General features: G+C 44.0%; 1 protein-coding gene across 1 annotated transcript in view; it reads left to right on the top strand.

The window, feature by feature from the left end:
* The first annotated feature begins 7,851 nt into the window (after positions 1 to 7,851).
* Positions 7,852 to 23,485, top strand: part of LY86 (lymphocyte antigen 86) — a 33,100-nt gene continuing 17,466 nt past the window's right edge. Inside the window, exon 1 of the mRNA XM_009897152.2 lies at positions 7,852 to 8,238. Coding sequence (XP_009895454.1) covers positions 8,118 to 8,238 — 121 coding nt within the window. The 5' untranslated portion in view covers positions 7,852 to 8,117. The remainder of the gene's footprint in view (positions 8,239 to 23,485) is intronic.

Here is a 23,485-nt window from a genome sequence, read left to right as displayed (position 1 = left end):
TGTTGGCAGATCGGTAGGGACTCATGATATTCCTGCCAAAACTCATTTTCTCATGTGACCTGAGTTTCACATGGAATATGGATTTCCTACAGAGACAAGTTTGAGCGGTGCCAGGAATTTGAACACCAGGTGGTCTGCAAAGCGTCTCCCCAGGCTCTGCGATCTTATTTCCTCACGTCATTCTTCCCAGCCAGGACAGAGACTGGGCTGGGGTGCTCACAGCAAACTCAGTCCTCAAAACCAATGCGATTGCTCCGTCCCACCACCGCCAGTCTTCTGGAAGAGATTGCAACAGAAGTGGGAGGAAAGATGAGCACGTTTCTGCTAGAAAATGGATTCAGACAGGCTTTGACCAAGACAGCTAGTGAAACTTTCTGCCAGATGAAAGTCTAAAAAAAAAATCCCACTTTTTTGATCTCAGCAACACCCAAATTTGGTTTAGCTAGTCCAAACTGTCATTTTCTAACCCAGAAAGCCTGTATTTGCCTACCTGGAAAGGAAAGCTATAAAAGACAGCTAAGTGGCTTTTCTGAAGAAAGCTATCCAGAGCCACACTGTCTCTTGGGACAAGCAAGTCCAGTCATTGATTTTAGATCCCCGACAATTTGCATACTAGAAATACCTTTAACTCTGATCCATACAGACTGCTGTTAAGGAAACAGAAGATAGAATGAGCTGGAAGCTCTCCCAGATGATGCTCTCTGAATATCCATTGAGAAAAAACAGCTCACCCTAATATATTACTTGCCCCATCCCTAAGAAACTCTTCTTAAAGAAAGAAAGTTTGGCTTCCTGGGATGTACAATAACCTTGCAATATCTGGCCAGGACCTGGACCAAAGATAACATTTTTCTCACTGTTTTGTCTCAGCAGCAACCAGATTACAGTTATCTGCTCCTGGAATTCTTTGCCTTCTTGTCCTGCCCCTAACACAGAACAGGGAGTAGCAGTCTCATTCTAAAATGGCTCCCATTATCCTCTCTGGAAGCATTAGAGATCTGGCAATGGCCCTTCGTACTTATAATCCCACCTCTATAATTGTTGCCTTGGCAAAATCCCGTCACAGATTGCACTCAGCTCCATCAGATGCAATGCACATCAACCTGTGCCTGCTGGAGCACCAGGATGAGGTAGCAGTGTGAGGAACAGCTCACTGCACTGGCATCCTCAGGAGAGCAAAACTCAGATTGCAGCAAATCTGAACCCCTCGTCTTGGCTGAAGCCATCCCTGTACCACTTCTGAACCATGAGGGTGGGATTGAGGAAGTTTCCTTTCCCCCACCTAGGAGAAAGCAGCCTGTACCAGGCTGTGCTCCCTCCTGGCAGATTTGGTTGCAGTAGTCAAGCCCTCTCTGCACAATTACAACAATGATCAACACAAAAGGAGAAACATCTTTGGTTTGAAGCAGCATTTGAAACAGCACAAGCTACCGAGAAAGAGATCTCTATGCATCCTCATTGTTGGCACTGTGCTGATGACAAGGGGACAGTTAGAAACTCTAGGTTTTTACAGTCTAAAAACAGCAGCATAAACTCAGGAATAGCTTCACTAGAAGCAACTGCAAACTCTCTTAGCAGACACACTTCTGCTGGGAGAATATCAGCAGCAGCTATGAAATTCATTTGCATCAGACTCACAACTTTTTGGCAGTAGTCTGACCAGTCTGAAATTCACTCCTAAACCCCACCAGAATACATTTTATACTTAGTTTTCCTTCATCTGTAGTTCTTTTGGCTCCTTTTTTTTCCATGCAACCAAACAAATCCAACTTCACTACCTGTCAGTCAAGAAAGGAGAGGAGAAATACAGGTGAGGGAATGCACAGGTACTAAGAGGGAGCAAATGGTAAAGTAGGGTGATGGAATCCAAAATTCTTGCCCATTTTAAGCCGTGCTTTCTTGTCTTGAAGGGCTGAACTGTTTGTTCACAATGTCTGTCACTGGAAAGAGACCTCCATTTTCAATTGCTATCTGTTTTGTGGATTTCTTGGTGGACAGACTGAATCACTTTGGAGGAGAAAGACCATTAGTGCTAGGTGATCCAGAAGCATGAGGGCAGTTACTTTGGATCTTCATTCCTTCTTGTGGATGGCTGTTCAATCCAAAACCCTGCTGAGTTGCCAAGTTCCCCAATACAGTACTTGTACAACAAGGTAATTTTACACCATTTCACTGTGTGCATTTGGCTATAGATACTTGATAACTGTAAATATCACTTCCTGCCCTGTTGAGTCACCTGTAAATGGAATTTATCTGTAGGGATAGAAATTCCATTCCTTACATCAAACATTAACTAGTTATTTGCTAGGTCTGCTCTGTCACAAGGTCCAGGACATATTATGAAAGGAACACCTGGATTCTGTTGAGCATTTCCTGAGCTTGCTCTGCAGAGAGAATCACTTCCCCATTGAACACTGAGTGAACTCCATTAGCCAGGATGGAGAAACACCCATTTTCACTAGTCACAAAAATCCAACAGCACACCTCAGTTCAACTGCCTTGGTGTGCTGTTTCTTACTGTCTAACTAGCACCAGCCTCATTGATCCAAGGTTGCACACTAGAACTGCAATGTTGGAAAACAAATTCAGTCCTGTTCAAAGAACAGCTCATGGTGCACAGACATGAAGTAACACAGCAAAGATCGACTCCTGACATCATGACACCTGCTAAGGTCATGTTAAGCTAGAGGCTGTTTCCTTAGCTAATTAAAGGTCTCTCAACAAAGCAGTTCTTCAACATATTGCTGCACAAAGAGACAGTCCACCAAAGGGACAGCACAGCACCATGAAACTCTCTCTCAACCCTTTGACGCTTGAGGTTTTAAAGGTTCTTCCATTGCGAACTTCACCTGAACAAAGAGGCCATCCTCATGGTAGCTCAAGTCTGTTAGCCCAGCAGAAGTCCCTGTACAAGCAGCTGTTTTAAATTCTAGCCTCAGAAGAAGTAAAAAGGTTCCTCAATCTCTTCTAGAAGGGGAGCATTCTGCTAACTGCAGTGCTTGCTCTTGGTGCTGAGAAAACTGCCCCTGTTGCTGGTATTCACATTCCAACCACACATTGCCAGCATTTCCACAAGAAGCTCTGAACTTAAGGAAACCTTTTCAGAGATCAACATTCATTAGAAAACTCCCACCCACCTCAAAACCCAACTGCCATTGTAACAACTCCATATGGCTACTGAGTTGGTGGAACCAAAGAGTGGAGATGCAGAAGTAGCTAAAGGCTTTTTACCAGCTTTTCACCAGCTTTTCAAAGCTGGTTTTATCACTTCTACCCCTGCTATGGTTTGAGAGGCCACCTGACTCCAAGGCCAGAATTTCTTTTCAACAGCCTTAGGCTTGTGCATATTTGTGTCATGAATATGCAATGCAAACCACAAACAAATGTATCCATGTACTGCTGCCTCTGCTCCATGTGTTGTCAAGTGTTGCTTTCCTCATTTCCAATTCCCTTAGTCAAAGGTATACACTGAGGAAGAGCTGACAGACATGAAAATGGTCATCCAAGAATAACATCCCAAACACTCAGTCACTCTGTACACAGGTACAGGTCACCTTAGCCACATCACAAGTGTGGCATGTTACCTTGTATTCACAAAACCACAGAATCATTTTGCTTGGAAGAGACCTTTAAGATCATCAAGTCCAACTGTTAACCCAGCACTGCCAGGTCACCACTAAACTATGTCCCTCAGAACTACATCTACATGGCATTGAAAACCCTTCAGGGATGGGGAGTCCACCACTGCCCTGGGCAGGTTGTTCCAGGCCTGACAACACTTTTGGGGATGAAATTGTTCCTAATATGCAACCCAAATCTTCTCTGGCACAACTTGAGGCCATTTCCTCTTGTCCTGTGACTTGTTACTAGGGAGAAGAGATGCCCCTCCACCTAGCTCCAACCACCTTTCAGGAAGTTGTAGAGAGCAGTAAGGACCTCTCCTCAGACTCCTTTTCTCCAGGCTGAACAAACACAGTTCCCCCATCTACTCCTTACAAGACCTGTTCTCCAGACCCTTCACCAGCTTCATTGCCCTTCTCTGGACACACTCCAGCAGTTCAACGTCCCTCTTGGAGTGAGGGACCCAAAACTGAACACAATACTCAAGGTGTGGTTTCACCAGTGCTGAGTACCAGGGATGATCTCTGCCCTACTTCTGGTCATGTTACTGCTGATTCAGGCCAGGATGCTGTTTGCCTTCTTGGCCACCCAGTCATAGGCTGGCTCATCTTCATACCAGCAGCCCCTGTGCTGGTGGTCAGGGATGCCTAATTACTCCCTGATACCATCAACAAAACCTTTCCAAATCAATATTGCATTTCAAGGTCTTGTTGTTTAACTAAAATATTAAATATGCTATTACAGGTGCAGGAGAAATTGAGTTTTATAGAGAGTGAAGGTATCTCCTCTGAAAACTCTCATATACTTGGTGAGAAATTTTTGTTGTCAGGAGCCCCATGCTGAGAAATATGAAGCATAAAGTTTTTGTTTAGAGAGAGCTGCAAGAAAAAAAGGAAGATAAATCAGCAAAGCTTTTAATGTCAAGCTTTCCCTGTTGAAAAGTTCAATTGTATGATACAAGCACACAAGGAACAGAGTCTGGATTGAAAGAACAAACATAAACTCTGGTTAGAACTTACTTTGTGTTGAACTTGCACCACAGAGGAAAAAAAAAATCTTTTATTTGAAGAAATTCTTGAGAGTAAACCCCATTGCTGAGATCAGGTGAAGCTCAGGTCTATGCTTGAAATGGTTTTGTAAACAAAACCACTTGGCTGGGAGCACAGGGAATACAACATACCCAGAAGTGTTTTGGCTAAAGTCACAGTGTAGGTGCAGTCATACCAACAGGATCTGGCCTCACGACTGGCTAAACTTCTGCAGTTTCTGCAGGAGCCTGGAGACTAAATAAAACAATTCAAGGGCAAGGATGTTGTGTAAGCACATGAAAGGTGTCACTTCATCGCTCTGGTATGAAGTTCGCACCTCAGACATTAAGCTACTTGTATTCATTTGAGGTAGAGGGATAAAAGCTAGGGTAGAATAATTTGTCTTAGTGAGCTGCAACAGGACCAGAGGAAATGGCCTCAAGTTGAACCAGGGGGTTGGTTGGTTATGTTGGACATTAGGAAAAATTTCTTCCCCCAAAGGGCTGTCAAGTCCTGGAACAGGCTGCCCAGAGCAGTGATGGAGTCACCATCCCCCAAACCAACCCCAACCAACTCTTTATTTCTACGCTTTCTCCAAGAAACTGGTACTCACTATTGGTTGTAGGTGTGAGAGGCAGGTGATATAAACTACTTGAGGGTGTGTTTGTGTGTGTGATTTGCTGATATAGTTTATATCAACCAGCCCAAGATGTTACAGACAGTGGTGTAAGATTTATTTGCTCATGAGTGTGCTGTCTTTCTATCTTCTACTCTTCCCAATTACATTACAGATACAATAATCTTCTTGAAAAGGAACAAAAGGGTTTTCCCCTCTTTAATACTGCAGAAGCATGCAAACTGGATAAAGAGTGCTCTCAATGTATGAAGCTGCTGCCTCTCTTTAAGTTAGTAACTTTCTTTACAGGCATTTTTGAGATGCTTATTTCAGTGGTCAGAGCATTCAATCAGGCAAAACAAAGAAACAAGCTCGTTGGCCAGCTAAATCAACCTCCCAAAACAGAATTCCTACTGCCAGCACTGATACCACTTCTTTCAGATGTAGCTTCTCATCCCCCAGGCTTCGGCTGCTTGAAGGTAAAGCAGTTCTTGGAACAGATGGAGTTGGTAATAAAGCTCTTTCTAGGAGATACAAGGATTGCAAAAGGAACGAAACAGCAAAACAGCGTCTGGAGTACACATTGTAAACTCGAACCACTTGAAGCAAAATTCCCTTCCCACTGAGAACAATATGGTGGGGCGAAGTGGAAGTGAGAGCAGGCCTTTCCAAAACACGAGCTATCCTGGCTGTTCCACCTCAGAACACCAGCTACCCAAAAAAATGCTCGAGACACACGTTCCAACCTCGCACCCACAAAAGAATTCTGTGACTTGTCACATTGAGTCAGTGTCAGGAGCACTGCCAAAACAATAAAAAGAAAGGATGAAATAGCTGTCTCAAAAGAGCAAGAGTGTATGCAGCAGATGGAGAAATGGTGCAGACATTTGCCTGGGTATAGCAGAGCTCCTGAGCTCATCCACAAGGTCAGTTTCTACTCCAGATCTACTCCAGCCATCCTGCTGGAAGCTTGTATCCCAAAAGCCCACTGTTGTTCCACTTTTCATAGGATGTCTGCTTTTTCTTAGACCCCTTGTTATCTACAGAGCAGGTATTACTGGACCCCCTATTACAGGAGGAATCTGGAGGTGCTGGAACCTGTCCAGAGAAAGGCCACGAAGATGTTTAGAGGGCTGGAGTTCTTCTCCTATGAGGACAGACTGAGGGAATTGGGGCTATAAAGTCTAGAGAAGAGAAGGCTCTGAGGACACCTGTTTGTGGCCTTCCAGTATCTGAAGGGGGCCTACAAGAAAGCTGGGGAATGACTTTTTAGGGTGTCAGGTAGTGATAGGACTAGGAGGAATGGAAAGGAAAATAGAAATGGGTAGATTCAGATTGGATATTAAGAAGAAGTTCTTCCCCATGAGGATGGTGAGACCCTGGAACAGATTGCCCAGGGAGGTGGCAGAAGCCCCATCCCCGGAGGTTTTTAAGGCCAGGCTGGATGTGGCTCTGAGCAACCTAATCTAGTGTGAGGAGTCCCTGCCCATGGCAGGGGTGTTGGAACTAGATGATCTGTGAGGTCCCTTCCAACCCTGACAATTCTATGATTCTACTACAGGGGTTCTGCAAAGATGAATGACTGCTGCAAGTCAGCCATGAGAACCAATAATACTGTTCAAACAGGATGGGTGGGCAGAAGGAAGTAAAGAACAAACCTAATGTTCAGGTAGACCATTCCAGTTCAGACCAAGGCTCCATTTAACACAATAATCTGTTCCTAACAGTATGAACAAGCAGGCATTCAGAAAAGAGTAAGAGCAGGTTAAGCATGTATAGTATTTATCCCATGTATTTGCCCAGATTTCAATGATTTTTATCTCAGGAGAGGTGCTGAGCCTGATTTGGTTTATTTAGTGATCACCAGTGGACCTCTCTTGACCTCTCATTTGATTTGCTTCATTCATTCTTGTTGAGCATTAATTTGAGATTTCAAATTAAGAACCATAATTGTGTTATTCCTTAAGAAAAAAAATAAGAAATTAAAAACCCAAGAGTAATCTGGAGGTTATGTTTCATCCTCAAAGTTTCAAGGCTTGCTTGTTTAGTGTCAGCTTCATCAGACACACTTCTCTTCCCTCTAGCAGACAGATTTGTTATCAAGAAGAACTATAGAGTGGTATGGGTTGGAAGGGACCTCTGGAGATCGCCTAGTCCAACCCCTTGCTAATGCAAGTTCACCTAGACCAGGCTGCCCAGGAGCAAATCCAGTGGGGTTTTGACAGTGTCTGTAGAAGGATACTCTGCAAACTCTCTTGGCAGCCTGGTTCAGTGCTGCAGCACTCTCAAAGTTATTCCTTAAATGAAATCTCCTGTGTTCTAGTTTGCACCCACTGTCCCTTGTCCTATCACTGGCTACCAAAGAAAATATAGAAACCAAATTGCTCTCCCTGCAAAATTTGGTCTGAGTTTGAATAGTTAAAATGGAGTCATTTGGATCATGATATTTTATGGCCAGATAAGCCTGTCTGAAGCCTTGACCCAAATACTTTGGCTTCAGGAGAAGAACCTGGCAACAAGAGTAAACCAAAACAGTTAGCTGCCTTGTTCCAGCGGGCACCAAGGCAGGGCTATGCCATGCAGCGACGAGGTGTGATTAGGTCACTTGTCACTAGTTTAAACTAATGTGAAGCAGAAAGCAGAAGTCCAAGCATGCGGAAACAGCACCCTCCAGTTCTGATTAGCTTCTTGTTTGTACCACAGTGTGGTAAGCTAACACTGCCTTGGCTCACTTTAACCCTTCCACAGGCGTGGATGTACTGACTCCTGTCTCCCTTGAAGAAAGAAACATCTCCTTCTACAGAGGGTGAGCAAGAGATAGAGAATTCATCCTGCAAGCTACCACCACCAAAATGAAGACAGCAAATGTTCTTGTTCTCACCTTTGTCCTGCTTTACATCGATGTCAGCACAGAGTGGCCTACGCATACCGTCTGCAAAGAGGACAACCTGGAAATATATTACAAAAGCTGCGGTGAGATATTGAAAATTTCCATTTTCCTTTTAGCTGGGTAACAAGTTTTATCTTCTGCAGTGAAAGGGGCTTCTAAGCCAGGCAATGGACTGAAGGGTTGTACTCCTGAGGCAGCGCTGGGTTTCGCAGCTGAAATATGTTTAGTCTTTCGGATACCTCTGGTTTGACTGACACACACACAAATCTAACCCTGCTTAGGCAAAAGATAATAAAGAAGACATGATGCAAGCCAAATCAGAATAATAAACAGCTGTCAACAAAACAAAACAAAGAAACCCCCCAAAAAAAAACAGTTCAGCATGAAAGATGTCTAGGGTTTTTATCTTGCAGCTCAGCTGAAAAATAGAGGAAGACCGTAGATCTTTATTGGTTTTATTCCTGGGAAAGCACAGATCCTTCAGTGCTGGTTTTCTAAAGCAGGGCAAGTATGTGGTGATGTGCTTTCTGTCCTCCCACTTGCAGTGACAAGGGACCCAGTGTGACAGTGGGAAAGGTTCAAGTTCCCCACCACTGCCACCATGCTTAGGGAGCCTGCAGCAGCAGCACTAAACAGAGACATGTCCTAGGGACCATAGGGTTTGGTTTGTTCATTAAAAATCCACAGAGAAGAAAAGGAGCAAGCAACTCTGAAATGACTGAAAATTATTCACTGAATGGTGCCTGCTTTACACCTCTGGCTTAACTGGCCTTGTGCCTCTCCTGTTGTGCTGATCTGCTTTACATCTGGGACAAAGGGAATTAGATTCACAGACGCCTCAGTCATTTTCAGCACGTGATGTGAAAAGCAATGGCAAATGAGCACCCAAGAGTTTGTTTTTCCAATTCATCCCCATACAAAGGGTTTCCCAGGGGGCTTTTATCCTCCCCTGTAGCTTTCATGCAGTTTTGCAGAGCCATTGAAATAAAGCCAGTGAGGGACAAGAGAAGTAAATAAATATTTGCAATGCTATTCTTTACCAACCTGCTCCCAGGAGACTGAAGTCAGGCTTCACATAGTTTATGCATTAGGAAAATATTTAATTAGATATTGAATATGAGCTTTGGCATTACCTTTCTTTTAGCAAGAACCCATTGTATGAGTTAATTCTGTTCACTTACCAGGGCTTGGCATAAGATGCCTTGACATAGAGGCACAAGCTGCAGTTTGAGGCAATTTCAAATAGTATGAAATTTGTCTGTAGGGCCCATGTAGGTCAGGAACCATAGATTCATAGAATGGCTCAAGATTGAAGGGACCTTAAAGATCATCTAGTTCCAAACCCCGTGTCATGGGCAGGGACAATTCCTACTAGACCAGGTTGCTCAAGGCCTCATCCAACCTGGTCTTAAACATTTCCAGGAATGAGGCATCCACAGCTTCTCTGGGCAACCTGTTCAAGGGTCTCATCACCCTCATAGTGAAGAACTTCTTTTTAATGGCTAATCTAAATCTACCCTGCTCTAGTTTAAAACCATTGTCACTTACCACCACAGGCTCTTACAGATAGTCCCTCTCCAGCTTTCCTGTAGGCCCCCTTCAGGTACTGGAAGGTCACAATAAGGTCTCTCCAGAGCCTTCTCCAGCCTGAAACAGACTCAACTCACTCGGCCAGTCCTCAAAAGAGAGGTGCTCCAGCCCTCTTAGCATCTTTGTGGCCCTCCTCTGGACCCTCTCTAATGGATCCATGTTCTTCATGTGTTGAGGACTCCAGAGCTGGACACAGTACTTCCAGTGGGGTCTCACAGGAGCAGAGTAGAAAGGTAGAATCACCTCACTTGACCTGCTGGCTAAGCATCTCTGGATGCAGCCCAGGATATGGTTGGCTTTTTGGGCTGCCACTCATGTTGAGCACCTCATCAACCAGCACCCCCAAGTCCTTCTCCACAGGGCTGCCCTCAGTCCCCTTGTCACCCAGCCTGTATTTGTGCCTAGGACTGCATTGCTTTTTACTAAGGGTACCATTAGCCTAGCTACCCAAGCGGATTTGTTTAGAGCTTTATGTGTCGCTGATTTTGGTTTGCCACACACAGAAAGGTAAGAGGTACATTCATTTACAACTCAAGAAGCACAAGCCAGAGATCACACAGGTCAGGTCCCAAACACAGAATGGCTTTCTGTTCTCCTGGGTACCTCTATGGGAGAGGGGAAGATTACACACACATGGAAACAATGCAAGAATTGTTAGACTACCTGTTGGAAGTATGATTCCCTGATCTCTTGAGGCTCTGACACATTCAGCTGTGGCAATACTCACAGTTGTCGTCCTAATGTTCTTCCCTGCCTTTCTCCAGAGGTTACCAAAACTGTAGCATCAGACCAGGATGCATCATCTGCATCTCTGCTGACCCAGTTCATAAGCTGACCCAGTTGACAAGTCACCACTAAACCACGTCACTCAGCACCACATCTACAGGGCTCTTCAATCCCTCCAGGGGTGGTGACTCTACCACTTTCCTGGACAGCATCTTCAGGGTATTTACAACCATTTGGGGGATGAAATCTTCCCTAATGTCCAATCTAAAACACAACTTGAGGCCATTTCCTCTTGCCCTATAGCTTGTTACTTGGTAGAAGAGACTGGCTCCAGCCTCCTTTCAGGGACTTGTAGAGAGCAAGAAGGTCTCCTCTGAGCCTCATTTTCTCCAGGCTAAACAACCCCAGTTCCACATCTACAGGTGAGTCTGTATCTACATGAGTCTGTATCTCCTATAGAGAGAGCACAGCTCTTACTGGCCTCACCAGCAAGCTCACAACAGTGCCAAAGATGCCAATCACCCTTTCAGGACAGAAGAAGCTTTAATCTGACTACATTTCACTGTAAACCACAACTAGATGGGTAGAACACAGCTTCATTCTTTAGCTGTATCTCACCCAGAAGTGAAAGACGTATTAGTGCCTAGGTGTAACAAGACCCTTTCCAAATAAACCTTTTCATGACAACTTTGAAATGTCAGCAAGCATAGAGCCATGCTACACAACTGCCTTTTTAGCTAGTTCAGGGGAAGACTGCCTTGCATGTCCTTCCAGTCTGAGTCTGGTATTTCCTGCTCCACTGAAGATGCCAGGGGATGACACATTTTTGGGACAGAGTGGCCACAGTGAGGTCCCTAGTATGAAATCTTGAGTAAAGAATTCTTGGCTTCAAGAAGGTCAGGATTTCATCTCTGTTGTTACTGTAAACTCTAAGATGTTATCAGTCAATCAGGGTTGAATCAAGTAAGGTTGAAGAAAGTTTAGAGAATTTTAGTGAAGCACTTCACAACTTTATTTGTGGAGCTGGATCTCCTCTATGAATAGAATAGAGTTCAGTCTGAGCATTTAAAGAGGAACAAAGCATTAATTTTTACTTTGCAGTTCATCTTAGAGGTCTTTTTCAGCCAAAATAATTCTGCAGTTTTATGCAAAATAGGAGCTAATAGAATTGTGATAAATGTAGCAAAGAAGCGTAGATGGAAAACTAAAGACAAAGCGCAGCAATCTCCTGTACCCAGGAGCAAGTCCCAATTCCTTTTCATAAGCACTTTCTCTAGCTGCATCCTGTTCCTAGAATGTATGAGATAGAGGCAGCCATCAAGCCCTCAGCCTCACTCTATATTCTCAATCATATAGAAGGGATTCCCACTCCTGCCCATGTCAGACTAAACACTCAGTAACCAGGACCCCAAAGCGTTCATCAAAGTGTTAGACAAGACCCTGCTCTAGGTGACCTTGCTTTAGCAGAGGGGTTGAATTAGATGACCTCCAGAGGTCACTTCAAACCTTCCCCATGCTGTGATCAGTACAATATACTTGGGGGGGGGAAAGTAATGTAAAATAAATCAGAAAAAAATTCTCAGCAGCAAGTTCATGGTGAGAAACTCAGGCCCAGACATGGGTGGTCTAAAAGTAAAGTAAACAGACAGTGTGCCGCCTCCTCTCTACAACCACAGGAGACAACAGCGAGACGGCCCATAAATAGCAAGACATTTCCCATCAGTGCCACTCTTCCTCCCAGGAAGAAGTGACAAAGACAAAGGAAGATCTCAAATGACCACGAATCCCTTTAGAAACCTTGGCAGGGATCCTGAGATAAAAGCAGCACAGGTTAACATCTCCGGCTGAGAAGAGAGAATACTAATTGGCAGGTCTGTGCAGAAACATGAAACAAACCTGCTACACAGGGTCTGATTCCTACCCCTTTTAATTTCACAGTCACTTTTACATTAATAACACTTTTGATTTCTCCAGCTACATTTTAAAAGGCAATCGTCTGGGAAGGGAAAGGTGGAAAGGCAAAGTGTCTTTGAGAGCAAAGTGCCCCGAGCAGATTCCAGCGTTATTTGAGTGTCACTCACCCACCTTAAAGTGAAAAGTGCAATGGAGTAGAGACTACAGAATGTAACTCCTCAACACATCTTCCAACACCTCCTTCCAGACAATTCCCAAAAGTCTAATTGTCTTAATTATCCATAGAAACATTCTTACAACACAGTGTTCAAGTGGGTCCGTTTCATGGGGTGATTGCTGCATGAAAAATCATTTTCCAACTATTTTTACAGCTCTTTCTTGAAACTTTAGTTAGATCTACATCAACAAATCAGTATTTTGGAATGTCTGGTTTTGTTTCAACAAGCAAATGCAGAGCAGTGTGCTGGCTGATTAATCAAGCTCTACATTTAGCTTAAGACCTGGGAAATTTCAGAGCTGACTGAAACTGTGGGTTTCTTGACAGTGCAGAAGAGGGTAAGGTAGACAGTTCTTAGGAAGGGTTTGGAGAGCATCAACCATTAAGGAGTTTACTTCCTGTGCACAGGAGTAAATAGCATGGAATTGCAGGAGATCATAGAATCAGTCAGGGTTGGAAGGGACCACAAGGATCATCTAGTTCCAACCCCCCTGCCATGGGCAGGGAACACCCCACACTAGATCAGGCTGGCCAGAGCCTCATCCAGCCTGGTCTTAAGCACCTCCAGGGATGGGGCCTCAACCACCTCCCTGTACAATCCATTCCAGGGCTTCACCACTCTCACAGTGAAGAACTTCCTCCTCACATCCAGCCTGAATCTCCCCACATCCAGATTAATTCCATTTCCCCTAGTCCCATCACTACCTGATATCCTTAGAAGTTCCTCCCCAGCCTTCTTGTAGGCCCCCTTCAGATACTGGAAGGCCACAATTAGGTCACCTTGGAGCCTTCTTTTCTCCAGACTGAACAGCCCCAACTCTTTCAGTCTGTCATCATAGGAGAGGTGCTCCAGCCCTCTGATCATCCTCGTGGCCCTGAGATCTTCAAGAGAATCAGAGTAGTAGTATTGGAAGATGGACGTGGCTCTTCAGCACATGGTTTAATGGCCACAGTGGTCTTAGGTTGATGGTTATACTTGATGACCGTAGAATTCTTTTCCAATTGAAACAATTCTGTGATTGCAAGATGACATCGTAAAAGGTATTGCCTAGGCTTTATAAAACAATGTTCAGATCACAAGGGATGTTTTTGCTATCACAGACAAACACATTTCCCAATTCCTATTCACCTTCCCAGTTCAGCACATGCTTGCCCTAGATACCATTCACATGTAGAAAAACTTGTTTATATTTTTTTCCTTAAAGTTGTCAGTTCAGATTTGGATCTCTCTTAAAATGGCTCCTTGAAGTCACATACACACACACAGAGAATCACCAAGGTTGGAAGAGACCTCAAAGATCATCAAGTCCAACCTGTCACCACAGACCCCATGACTAAACCATGGCCCCAAGTGCCACTCCGGTGTAGAACATGCTCTGCTCACAGTACAGACATTCTCTTGTTAAAAGTTCTCTCAAAGCAGACTTTAAGTATATTAGAAAAGAGGAAGTGGAGACTGATCAACTGGTTAATGATAATTTTTTGATGATTTGTTTGCCCATGATGAGTAGTTTCAGCCTTACTACAGTCCCTTCACACACTCAGTCCATCATAAACTTTCTCCTACATACCAACAGATTTCAGAATCATTTTTCTAAACATAGACTTGCAAATCCATCCATGTTCAATCATCAATACCCTATAAACAAAACTGATAAATTAGTGTCACTGCAACACTCATTTCAGAGCACATCACTTTCTGTTTTCTGTGTCAAAGTTATTTGTCCTTTTTCCCCTCCCTGACCACACACAACTTTTAGCTAAAGAATGTAAGTAATCCAATAGCTTTGGCTGGCAAAATATTCTCACCTCATGTATCTTCAGGACAAATGTTCTTCTAGACTTGGTAAAGGAAGGTTCTTTTCCCATTGTTATCTGTGGTTTTGGCAGACAGATTAAACCAGATGCTTCTTTGTATTTATTTATTTATTTCCCTCAAGCACTCTCCAGCAATTGCTTCTGCTTCTGAATTATGCAAAGAGACACAACACCAACTTCCCTCTGATCTCTTCTTGCATAGATCACTAATGGGCAAACAATTAAAGAACTGAAGAATTTCACTTGAAAACATTTATATTTGTTTGTTTGCTCTGTCCAAGCCATCTTAGTGTTACAGCCTCGCTGCTGCAGTCATCTGGTTTAGCTTACTTATTCCAGGGGGAAGGCCAGATGTTGACATGCCTATCTCTGGCACCAGATCCTAACAAATGGAAGGTATCATCAGAGTCAAGGTAGCACAGATAGAAGTACACACAAGAATCTTTTAAAGTCACTCCATGAATTAAAACTACCTTATCTTTTCATTTTCTACCATACTGGAGAGGATTAAGACTTCATTTTCCTTTTTGAGCTTTTAAAGTGGTTCTGATTGAATTTAACTCATCTTTCAGAGAAAGGAGAGTATTGAGTAAGTTTTAAGATATAAAAAGTATGAAGGAGCAGAAAACAGTTTCATACCTACAAGATACTTTGGCAAAAACATTAGGTTCAGCATCTAGACTTTGACCAACTTAGCAAAGCCAATATTAATGCTTTTGCTGAGACTAGTAGTGGAAAGAATTAACCTCAGCTGAACTTTCCTCACCATGCTTTAAATTTTCCCTTCTCATTTAGTTCCTGGAGATTTCTTCACTGTCTATTTCTTCACCAAATAATAAAAGTCCTGCATCACAGACTGCAAAAGAGACTTGTTTGTGTGTGACAGTCCCTCCTGCTTATCTCCAGCTCCTAAACCTAAATGGGTTAGATGTGTTTTACCCCTATTGACTTTTGGCACATCCTCAGTTGTGTACCTGAGTCACTAAGGAATCATGAGGGAAGTCACAGGAAAATTTGTGCGCCCCCTCTGGAAACAAATAAGAGGGACATACCTAAAACACTGTAGATTGCATTACAGTCATGATGTTCTGTGGGCAAGGCAGAATTGCTGTTTGTTACTGCATACTAAATTTGAGTCTCCATGGAGGGAGCTCTCTAATGTACTGAAAAGGTGAGTCACAGCTATGATTGTGCCAAATAAAGTAGAAATTATCAAAGGACAAATTCACAAGGCCAAATGCAGGGTCCTGCACTTGGGTAACAACAATCTCATCAAGCTGTCTGGGGATATTGGTGTAAGCAAGATGAATATGAGCCAGCCCACACCCAGGTGACCAAGAAAGCCAATAGCATCCTGGCCTGTACCAACAACAGTGTGTCCAGCAGGACTAGAGATGTGATTGCACATCCAGGCAGGTTTGGAAAGTCTCCAAAGAAAGAGACTCTACAACCTCTCTGCGCAGCCTGTTTCAGTAAACAAGTGGTTCCTCATATTGAGGTGGAATCTCCTGTATTCTAGCTTGTATCAGTTATTCCTTGTCCTGTCACTGGGCACCACTGAAAAGACCCTGGCATCTTCATCTTGGCACCCACCCCTCAGATATTTATAGATGTTGATAAGATCCACCCCCCCCCAGCCTTCTCTCAAGACTAAACAGTGCCAGGTCTCTGAGTCTTACTTCAGATGAGAGATGTTCAGGTCCTGCAATCATCCTCATAGTTCTCCACTGGACTGTCTCCTGCAGATCCCTATCTCTTTTGAATTGGGAAGCCCAAAATTTGACACAGTATTCCAGGTGTGGCCTCACCAGGGCAGAGTAGAAGGACATTGAGATTATGGAGTGGGTTCAAAGAACAATAGTGAGGCTGGTGAAGGGTCTAGAGCACAAGTGTTCTGAGGAGCAGCTGGGGGACTGGGGTTACTTAGCCTTGAGGAAAGAAGGCTGAGAGGAAACCTTCTTGCTCTTTACAACTCCCTGAAAGGACCCTGGAGCCACATAGAAGTAAGTCTCCCAAGTAACAAGAGAAAAAGTCCTCAAGTTCTGCCAGAAGTGTTTTAGATTGAACATTAGGGAAAATTTGTTCCCCAAAAGTGTTGTCAAGGCCTGGAACAGGCTGCCCAAGGTAATGGTGGAGTTCCCATCCCTGGAGGGATTTAACAGACTTGTAGATGTGGTTCTGATGGACATGTTTTAGTGGTGATGGTGTTGCATTAACAGTTGGACTCAGTGACCTTAAAAGTCTCTTCCAACAAAAATGATTCTGATTCCCTGCATCAGGAGCGAGAACAAACCACATCTGCTCAAAAGTGCTCCAATGCAAAGCTTTTTGGGTAAGCATATGAAGTATTGATAGACCTTCTTGACACCACACTGTGCCATCTAGAGCTGTCATCACAGCCTCAGAATAGGACCCTATGACTGGTACAGTTTAACAGAGAAAGTAGAGGAAGGAGATCAGGTTCTTGTGGTGGTTTAATATCCATCACCAAAAATATCCAGAATAATCTCAGAAAAATTAACACACCTCAAAAAATGCAAAAGGGGCTTCAGTATTACTGTGTGTTGGTGTCACTGCACCAACCTCAGGGCAGCTTATGGCAACCTAAAACTAGGGAGGGACACGATACCTAAACATCCCATACGGAACCACCATGTACCAAATCCATCTGTCCTAGATGCTTCTTTTAGACTCAGGAGAGCTTCTAGTTGCCAAACTCTAGGATCTTGAAAGCTACCATGATTTAATTCAATGCACCAGTTTCCTTCTCACCTGAAGATGGATGGCTCCTGTCAAATGATAAGGCAAGTGGGAACTCAGCAAGTTTCCTCAGCAGAGGGATCATGGCACATTCTACCACTCTCCTGCCCTGGATTTCAGCCCATCCTGGGAAAGTGGGAACATTAAGCCCATTTATATGCTGCTGACTACTGTGCTGTATAACCAATCAGTAAAGCTTGCTGTCCCAGAGCATGGCATGTGTCTAGCAGTAGGGCAGCTGCTGGGAACGTTTGATGATGTTTCTGATACAAGCCTGGAATTCTGTTGTGAATCCCCAGTCGTGCTGGGAAGCACTGATGTCCAGAGATCTCTGTCTCATCTGTCTCAAGCAGAGCAGTATAAAGAACAATAAAAAGACATATGAAGAGAGGAGACGAATCTGCTTAGGAATACAGGCAATTACTGTAGGCATCTTTCTCGTGCAGTGCAGTGGTGTTTTCTCACCAACTGAACAGAAGAATAAAGACTCTCTCTAATACATTCCCTGCTGGGCCCAAATTAATGCAGCATTTGCTCATTACACTGCTGTAGCTGAAGTCTGCCCTGCCTCCCGTTTCTCTCTCAAGCTAACTAGGACAAACCAGGATTATGAAATACAAATACAGATCTGAATGTGCAATCTCTCAAAGACAGCATCCTTCAGTTTTGTCTTCTTAATCACCCTTAGACAAGGCTTTGTCTTATCAGATAAAGCATTAAGAAAACAAAGCAAAAAACCCCAACCTTTCCAAATACTACCACTGGCAAAAGGGCAGGGAAGTCTCCATAACCTTCAGGCCTCCCCTCGAGCCCTAGCAACCAGCTCCAACAAGCTTACTATTATAAAGGTGGTTTGGGCAGGAAAAGGCAGGAAAAATCTGGTCAGGTCTTTAGCAAGGCTCTTTTATGCATGCTGGTGACACTCCCACCCTCAAACCCCTTCCTGAAGCTTCAGAGAGCCCCTCACATCTGCTCTCTTCACAGGGACTCCTCTCAATTTTCCCAGGCCTCCTGACTCAATGGCCACAGGTGGTAGCTGTATGACCTTAGCTTGATACTGGGCAAATCCCTTCCTCTCTTCTTCTGCCGCACTTCAAGCCTTTTGCTCATGGGCCGAGTCCTCCACCCCACACCTGTTCCTCACACCCCAAATGCTGCTAATATTGCAGTCAGTGCCCCAGCAACATGCTTTGAAAAACTACCAGCCTTCCAAGTGACTGCTTCTGAATATTTGTGAATGTGGACATCAGTCACACTCAGCAATTAATTTTATTTGAAACAGCAAGAGACAAAAGTCTTTGTCCTTTTTAAGCTAATTTTGTAAGTCACTGGAATCACCTTGCTCCAAAACTAGATCCATAAACACCAGGCAGTAACTCATGTGTCTTAATCTAACCAAGCAGTATGTAATTGCTTTTTGCATTACCAGCATTCAGTATTCTTGCAACAGGAAATTAACACAGCCTGTGCCCCCAGCACATTAATCTGAACTGTAATCTTCCCTATTCTTTCACCTCCATCTTGCCTGAGCAAGACAGAAAGGTACAGGAGATACCCTCCAAGGAGACCAGAATTCTTGTCTGAACTAGGCAAAAGCCTGGAGCTGGTCATGCCCAAAGTAAGCATCTTGGGATGAAGCACCCTCATGACAAACTGGACACAGCCAACATGAGAGTCTCACCATCTCTTCTGACATGCTCTGGTCAGAAGGTCACTCTGCTCTGTCCAGCCATGCCTGAACATTGCAGTAGCATGCAGTTAAAGTAGGCCCAATGGGAAGTTCAAACTGAATGCACTCAGGGAACTGGAGAGTTGCTAATTCATCTGATGCTTCTTCCTCAGTACCTTATAAACAGATTCCAGTGTCAAGCATAACCTTGAGCATTCAAGTTAATTTATTTAAACAGACATTAAAGGGAAAATATTGAGTGAATACATAAAGTCTGAGATGCCAAAGAGTTCCTCATTCTTTCCCTCACCTTTCATCACCTTGACTGTTGTAAGAATTAATGAATTGATTTCATTCAGAGCTTTGAAGGTGAGAAGTGTTGGGTAGTTACTAAATATGTTTCTTCGTTGTGCTAATTTCCATCTCCCCTAGCACCAAGTCTCTCCTTGTATGACCTTAGTTAATTGCAGCTGTGTCATTCCAGAAAATTCTGACACATTATTTTGAAACACCCAAAGTTTACTAATTTGGAGAGTCTTTTCACCACTGCAGGACTTACAGATGTGGACTCTTCCAAGCAAGGCTTGCCTGCTTGCTGCTCCTATTTATTCCTATCAGTGTGTTTCATGCTCATATGGAAATAACATAATTTTAGAACAGATTCAGGTGAGAAGCCAGCAGAGAAAAGTTGACAAGATGGGGGGAGAGAGAGAGAATAATAAAAGGCAGAGGCTGTTATACACCAGCCCAGCAAAATCCTTCTAACAGGTACATCCCATCTGGCCATGCAATGCTCAGTTAATCATCTAGCAGCTCAGGCTCTAAAGGATATAGCCACAGTGGGTTAACACATTATCATTCCCAGCTGTCTGCTTCATCTTCCTGCTGGAGACCACCTCCCAGAGCACAAGAGAATGTGAGGTGTAAGGGCAGCCCCAGATTACAGCCTTGTGGCTAGGTGCACATCCACATTTCAAGCAAGAGCATAAGCTTATGGCCCACAGCTGCATTAACGGAGGCATGAAAGTGTGCTCCCATCTGTCATCCCCATTGCTGGGGTAATCATCTCCATCAAAAGTACAAAGACTGCACCAGGACAGTCACATAGATACAGCATTGTAAGTATGTTGAGCTGATTTACCTATGAACTTTGTGCCAAGAACAAGTGCAGGAAAAGAAACTCTAGGAAGAAAAGGTGAGAAACACACCTGAGCTTCCACTACAAACATGTGCTAAGTCTTCTACAAACCCTCAGCCAAATCCATCACCATGAGTAGCTCACAATAAGCCAGGCTGAAATCTTGCACTACGCTGCCACTACAGGTCATATGCAAAGAAAATTGCCAAGCATGCCAACATAGCAATAAATCTGCATGTGGGTACCTGGGTAGGGGTGAAATGGGAGGTGGGAGGCCTGGGACCAGATGTCACTATGCCATGGAAGGGGAGATCAACAGCAAGATGCCAGGTATGTCCCACATTTACCTCTCAGATCAGAATGTTACTACAGAAACCAGTTTTCAGCAAGAGCTGTACATCCAATGCTAGACACAGTTGGCAGCTCAGTATTAGCCACAACACCAAGATGAAACAGCAGGTTCAAGAGATCTTATGGTTATCAGTTGCTCACAAAAGCCCAAGACTCATCTCAGAACAGTTGCTTAAGATTTAAAACTGTCTAGAGAGAAACTTGAGACAAAAATCCAGCTCCCATGTTTGCTGCAAACATGGGGCAGCTCAAGCCCTTCTCACTAGATACACAGACAACCCCACCCCCACCCCACCCCCCCAAAACAAAAGTATTAAAAAGAGGGAAAAAATCCATCACTTTTCCCCTCAAGTAAGCAGATTTGCACTGCTAAACCTCAACGTGTTTGCAAAATCTCCAGTGATGTTTCAAGTGCTGGTAATATATCAAAGCTGAACTGGAAAAGCAAAACTCTGCAACCAGTTGAAGAGTTTCTAGTTTTAATTATGGAAGATAGAGCAGATTGAAGGGAGTGGGTGGAGGGAAGTCTGGGAACATGCAGTACTGTGTGCTACGAAACGCTGCAGAGATGGGGAAGGCTGAAGGGCAGCCCCACGTATTTTAGAGATGTAACGGTAAATGTTACTGCTCTGCACATGTGAAAGACATAACTTTAGGGTTTTTTTCCCCAGTCTAACCAGCTCACTTCAGATTTAAACAAATAAGGAAGAATAAGGATTGAAAGAGACACAGAGTGACTCACAGTTGTGCAGCTGAGATGAAACACAAAAATGACAATTGCCTGGGGTTGCCTTTGCCACGCTATGGCGTGCTCAGTTTCCAGCGTACAGCTGAATGTACAGACATCTTCACTTGTCCAGGGGTTAAAACCACTATTTAGTTTCATAGAATCACTGAGTGGTAAGGTTTGTAAGACACCTCTGAAGATCACCTAGTTCAACTCCCCCTGCTAATGGAGGTACACCTAGATACACCTAGACCAAGTGTCCGTGTGGGTTTTGGAAGTCTCTAGAGAACAAGACTCCACAGCCTCTCTGGGCAGCCTGGGGATCTGGCACCCTCAAGGTAAAGAAGCTTTTCCTTAAGTTGAAGTGAAAGCTCCTGTGTTCTGATTTGTGCCTGTTCCCCTTGTCCTGTCACTGGGCACCACTGAAAAGAGGCCAGCATCATCCTCATGACCAGTGTTGATAAAATCAGGAGATTTTAAAACCAGGTCTCTCAGCCTCTCATCATAGGAGATGCTCCACTCCCCTAATCATCCTCATACACTCCTTTGGACTCTGCCTCCAGTAGTTTCCTGTCCCTCTTGAATTGGACTGCTTCCATTTAGCAGCAACCATTCTGTCTACACATTTTGGAACCCAGGCTGCCTGGAACTATAGCTTTAGCAACACAGCCATCTTTCCAATTGATTTCAGTATGGGGCTCCCATGTACACCACAACGTTGAATTTCAATCAGAGCCTGAACTTCCACAGGGAGACAGTCAGAAAATTAATTGAGGGTTCTTTTGCCAGTGTAAAAGTTTACCTTTCTCAGCAGCAGAGTAACATCACAATACCCAAGCACTCCCATTCACAAATTTGACTAGAACTTCTCAAGTGAGCACTGTCATAATTTCTTCCTCTCCAGGAACCAGACAACACTACTCTAGATACACCAGAGTCCAGTGCTACATCATTAGTGGTGCAGTAGAAGACACCCACAGCTATAGTGCACCATAAAAGATGTCATCTGGCAAAACAGCTCAAATCATAGGGAAAAGAAACCCCCAAACATTCAACCTAAGCCAAGCCTGGGATCAGGGTCATGGTAAGAAGCCCATACTTTCCTGAGACGCCTGGTTTTATAGAACCATTTTGACTGGAAGAGGAGACCTTTCAGGTCATCTAATTCAACCATTAACCTCATTCATAAATTCCCTTTTTCCATCCAAACAGATACTGGTGAGAAATTTTGAACTAAAAATTCTGCCTATAACCCTAACCTCATGGTTTAATTTGTTGACATCCTAGTTTCTTTGAAAAGAGGAGAGCGTCGTAGATGATACAGTGCTGTTTTGGACCGGAGCTCCCTCTGGAAATTACAGGGACAACTATTTTAGTCATTTGACAACCAATGCTGTTTGGAGGCATGAATGCCCAAGCTGTTCTGAATCTGAGCAGCTGCTTCCTGAAAGTTATCATCACATCACGCACAAAACAGAAATGAGAGGGGCTCTTGCAGGACTCCAGGGGAAAACGGAAACCAAGCCTTGAGAGATGGTAGAGTCCAGAGAGGAAGCAGGACTAACGGTCTTGGAGAAAAGAGAAGTTTGATACACTTTCCAGATGGAGCAGGAAACTGCCCTCCTGCCTGATTGCAACAGCTTCTAAGCTGCAATAACAAAGTGAAAACTGACAGGAATAGGGAAATGGAGGAAAGAGAGCCCTCTGACTCTTGTTATGGTTGAGCCAATAAACAACTTGGGCAATTTTGTCCCAAGAAGATCATGCAACTGCATAGAATGCTCCAGTGGTAGGGAGAACAAAAATCCAGCACATGGACACAGAGCTGTGGTAAATACCAGTGCCTTTTACTTCACTTGTTTAAATAGTTATTTTATTTTGCCAAAACCTAGACTTGGGAACTCTTTTTGGACTACTGATGATCTATGTGCTTGCAGAGCCTGGCTAAGAGCCCCCAGCTCCTCCCAGAACTTTCATTTCATCCTTCCCTCTAATTAAGGTTTGGTCACATAGGCTTGCTCCACACAAGGTGCTTCATCTGTGCAGCACTGCTACAAAACCAGAGCATGGAGATGCCAGCTGAGCCTCACAGGGGACAGTCATGACAAATTTCACCACAACAAAGGAAAATCCTCCCAACACATTGTTTTTGATTCAGTGATAAGACTACCTCAAACAACAATAACTTAAAAAGATAATTACATTCTCAAGTCTATGTTTTGTCACCACCAGCTCTGTGTAAACCATCCAACTTCGGTCCCAGGTGAGCCTAGGCACCACAAGGTCCCTTCTGCTATGATCCAGGCCAGGTAGTACAAAGCTATCCATGGTATATAATCACAGGATGGTTAGGGTTGAAGGGACCTTTCAAGGTCATCTAGCCCAGCCCTGCTGCAGTCAGCAGGAACATCTTCAACTGC

The sequence above is a fragment of the Dryobates pubescens genome, chromosome 9 (assembly GCF_014839835.1).
Source record: "Dryobates pubescens isolate bDryPub1 chromosome 9, bDryPub1.pri, whole genome shotgun sequence".
In the NCBI taxonomy this organism is placed as follows: Eukaryota; Metazoa; Chordata; class Aves; order Piciformes; family Picidae; genus Dryobates; species Dryobates pubescens.
The sequence above is the reverse complement of the archived record's forward strand: the minus strand, read 5'-3'. Positions and strand labels throughout refer to the sequence as shown.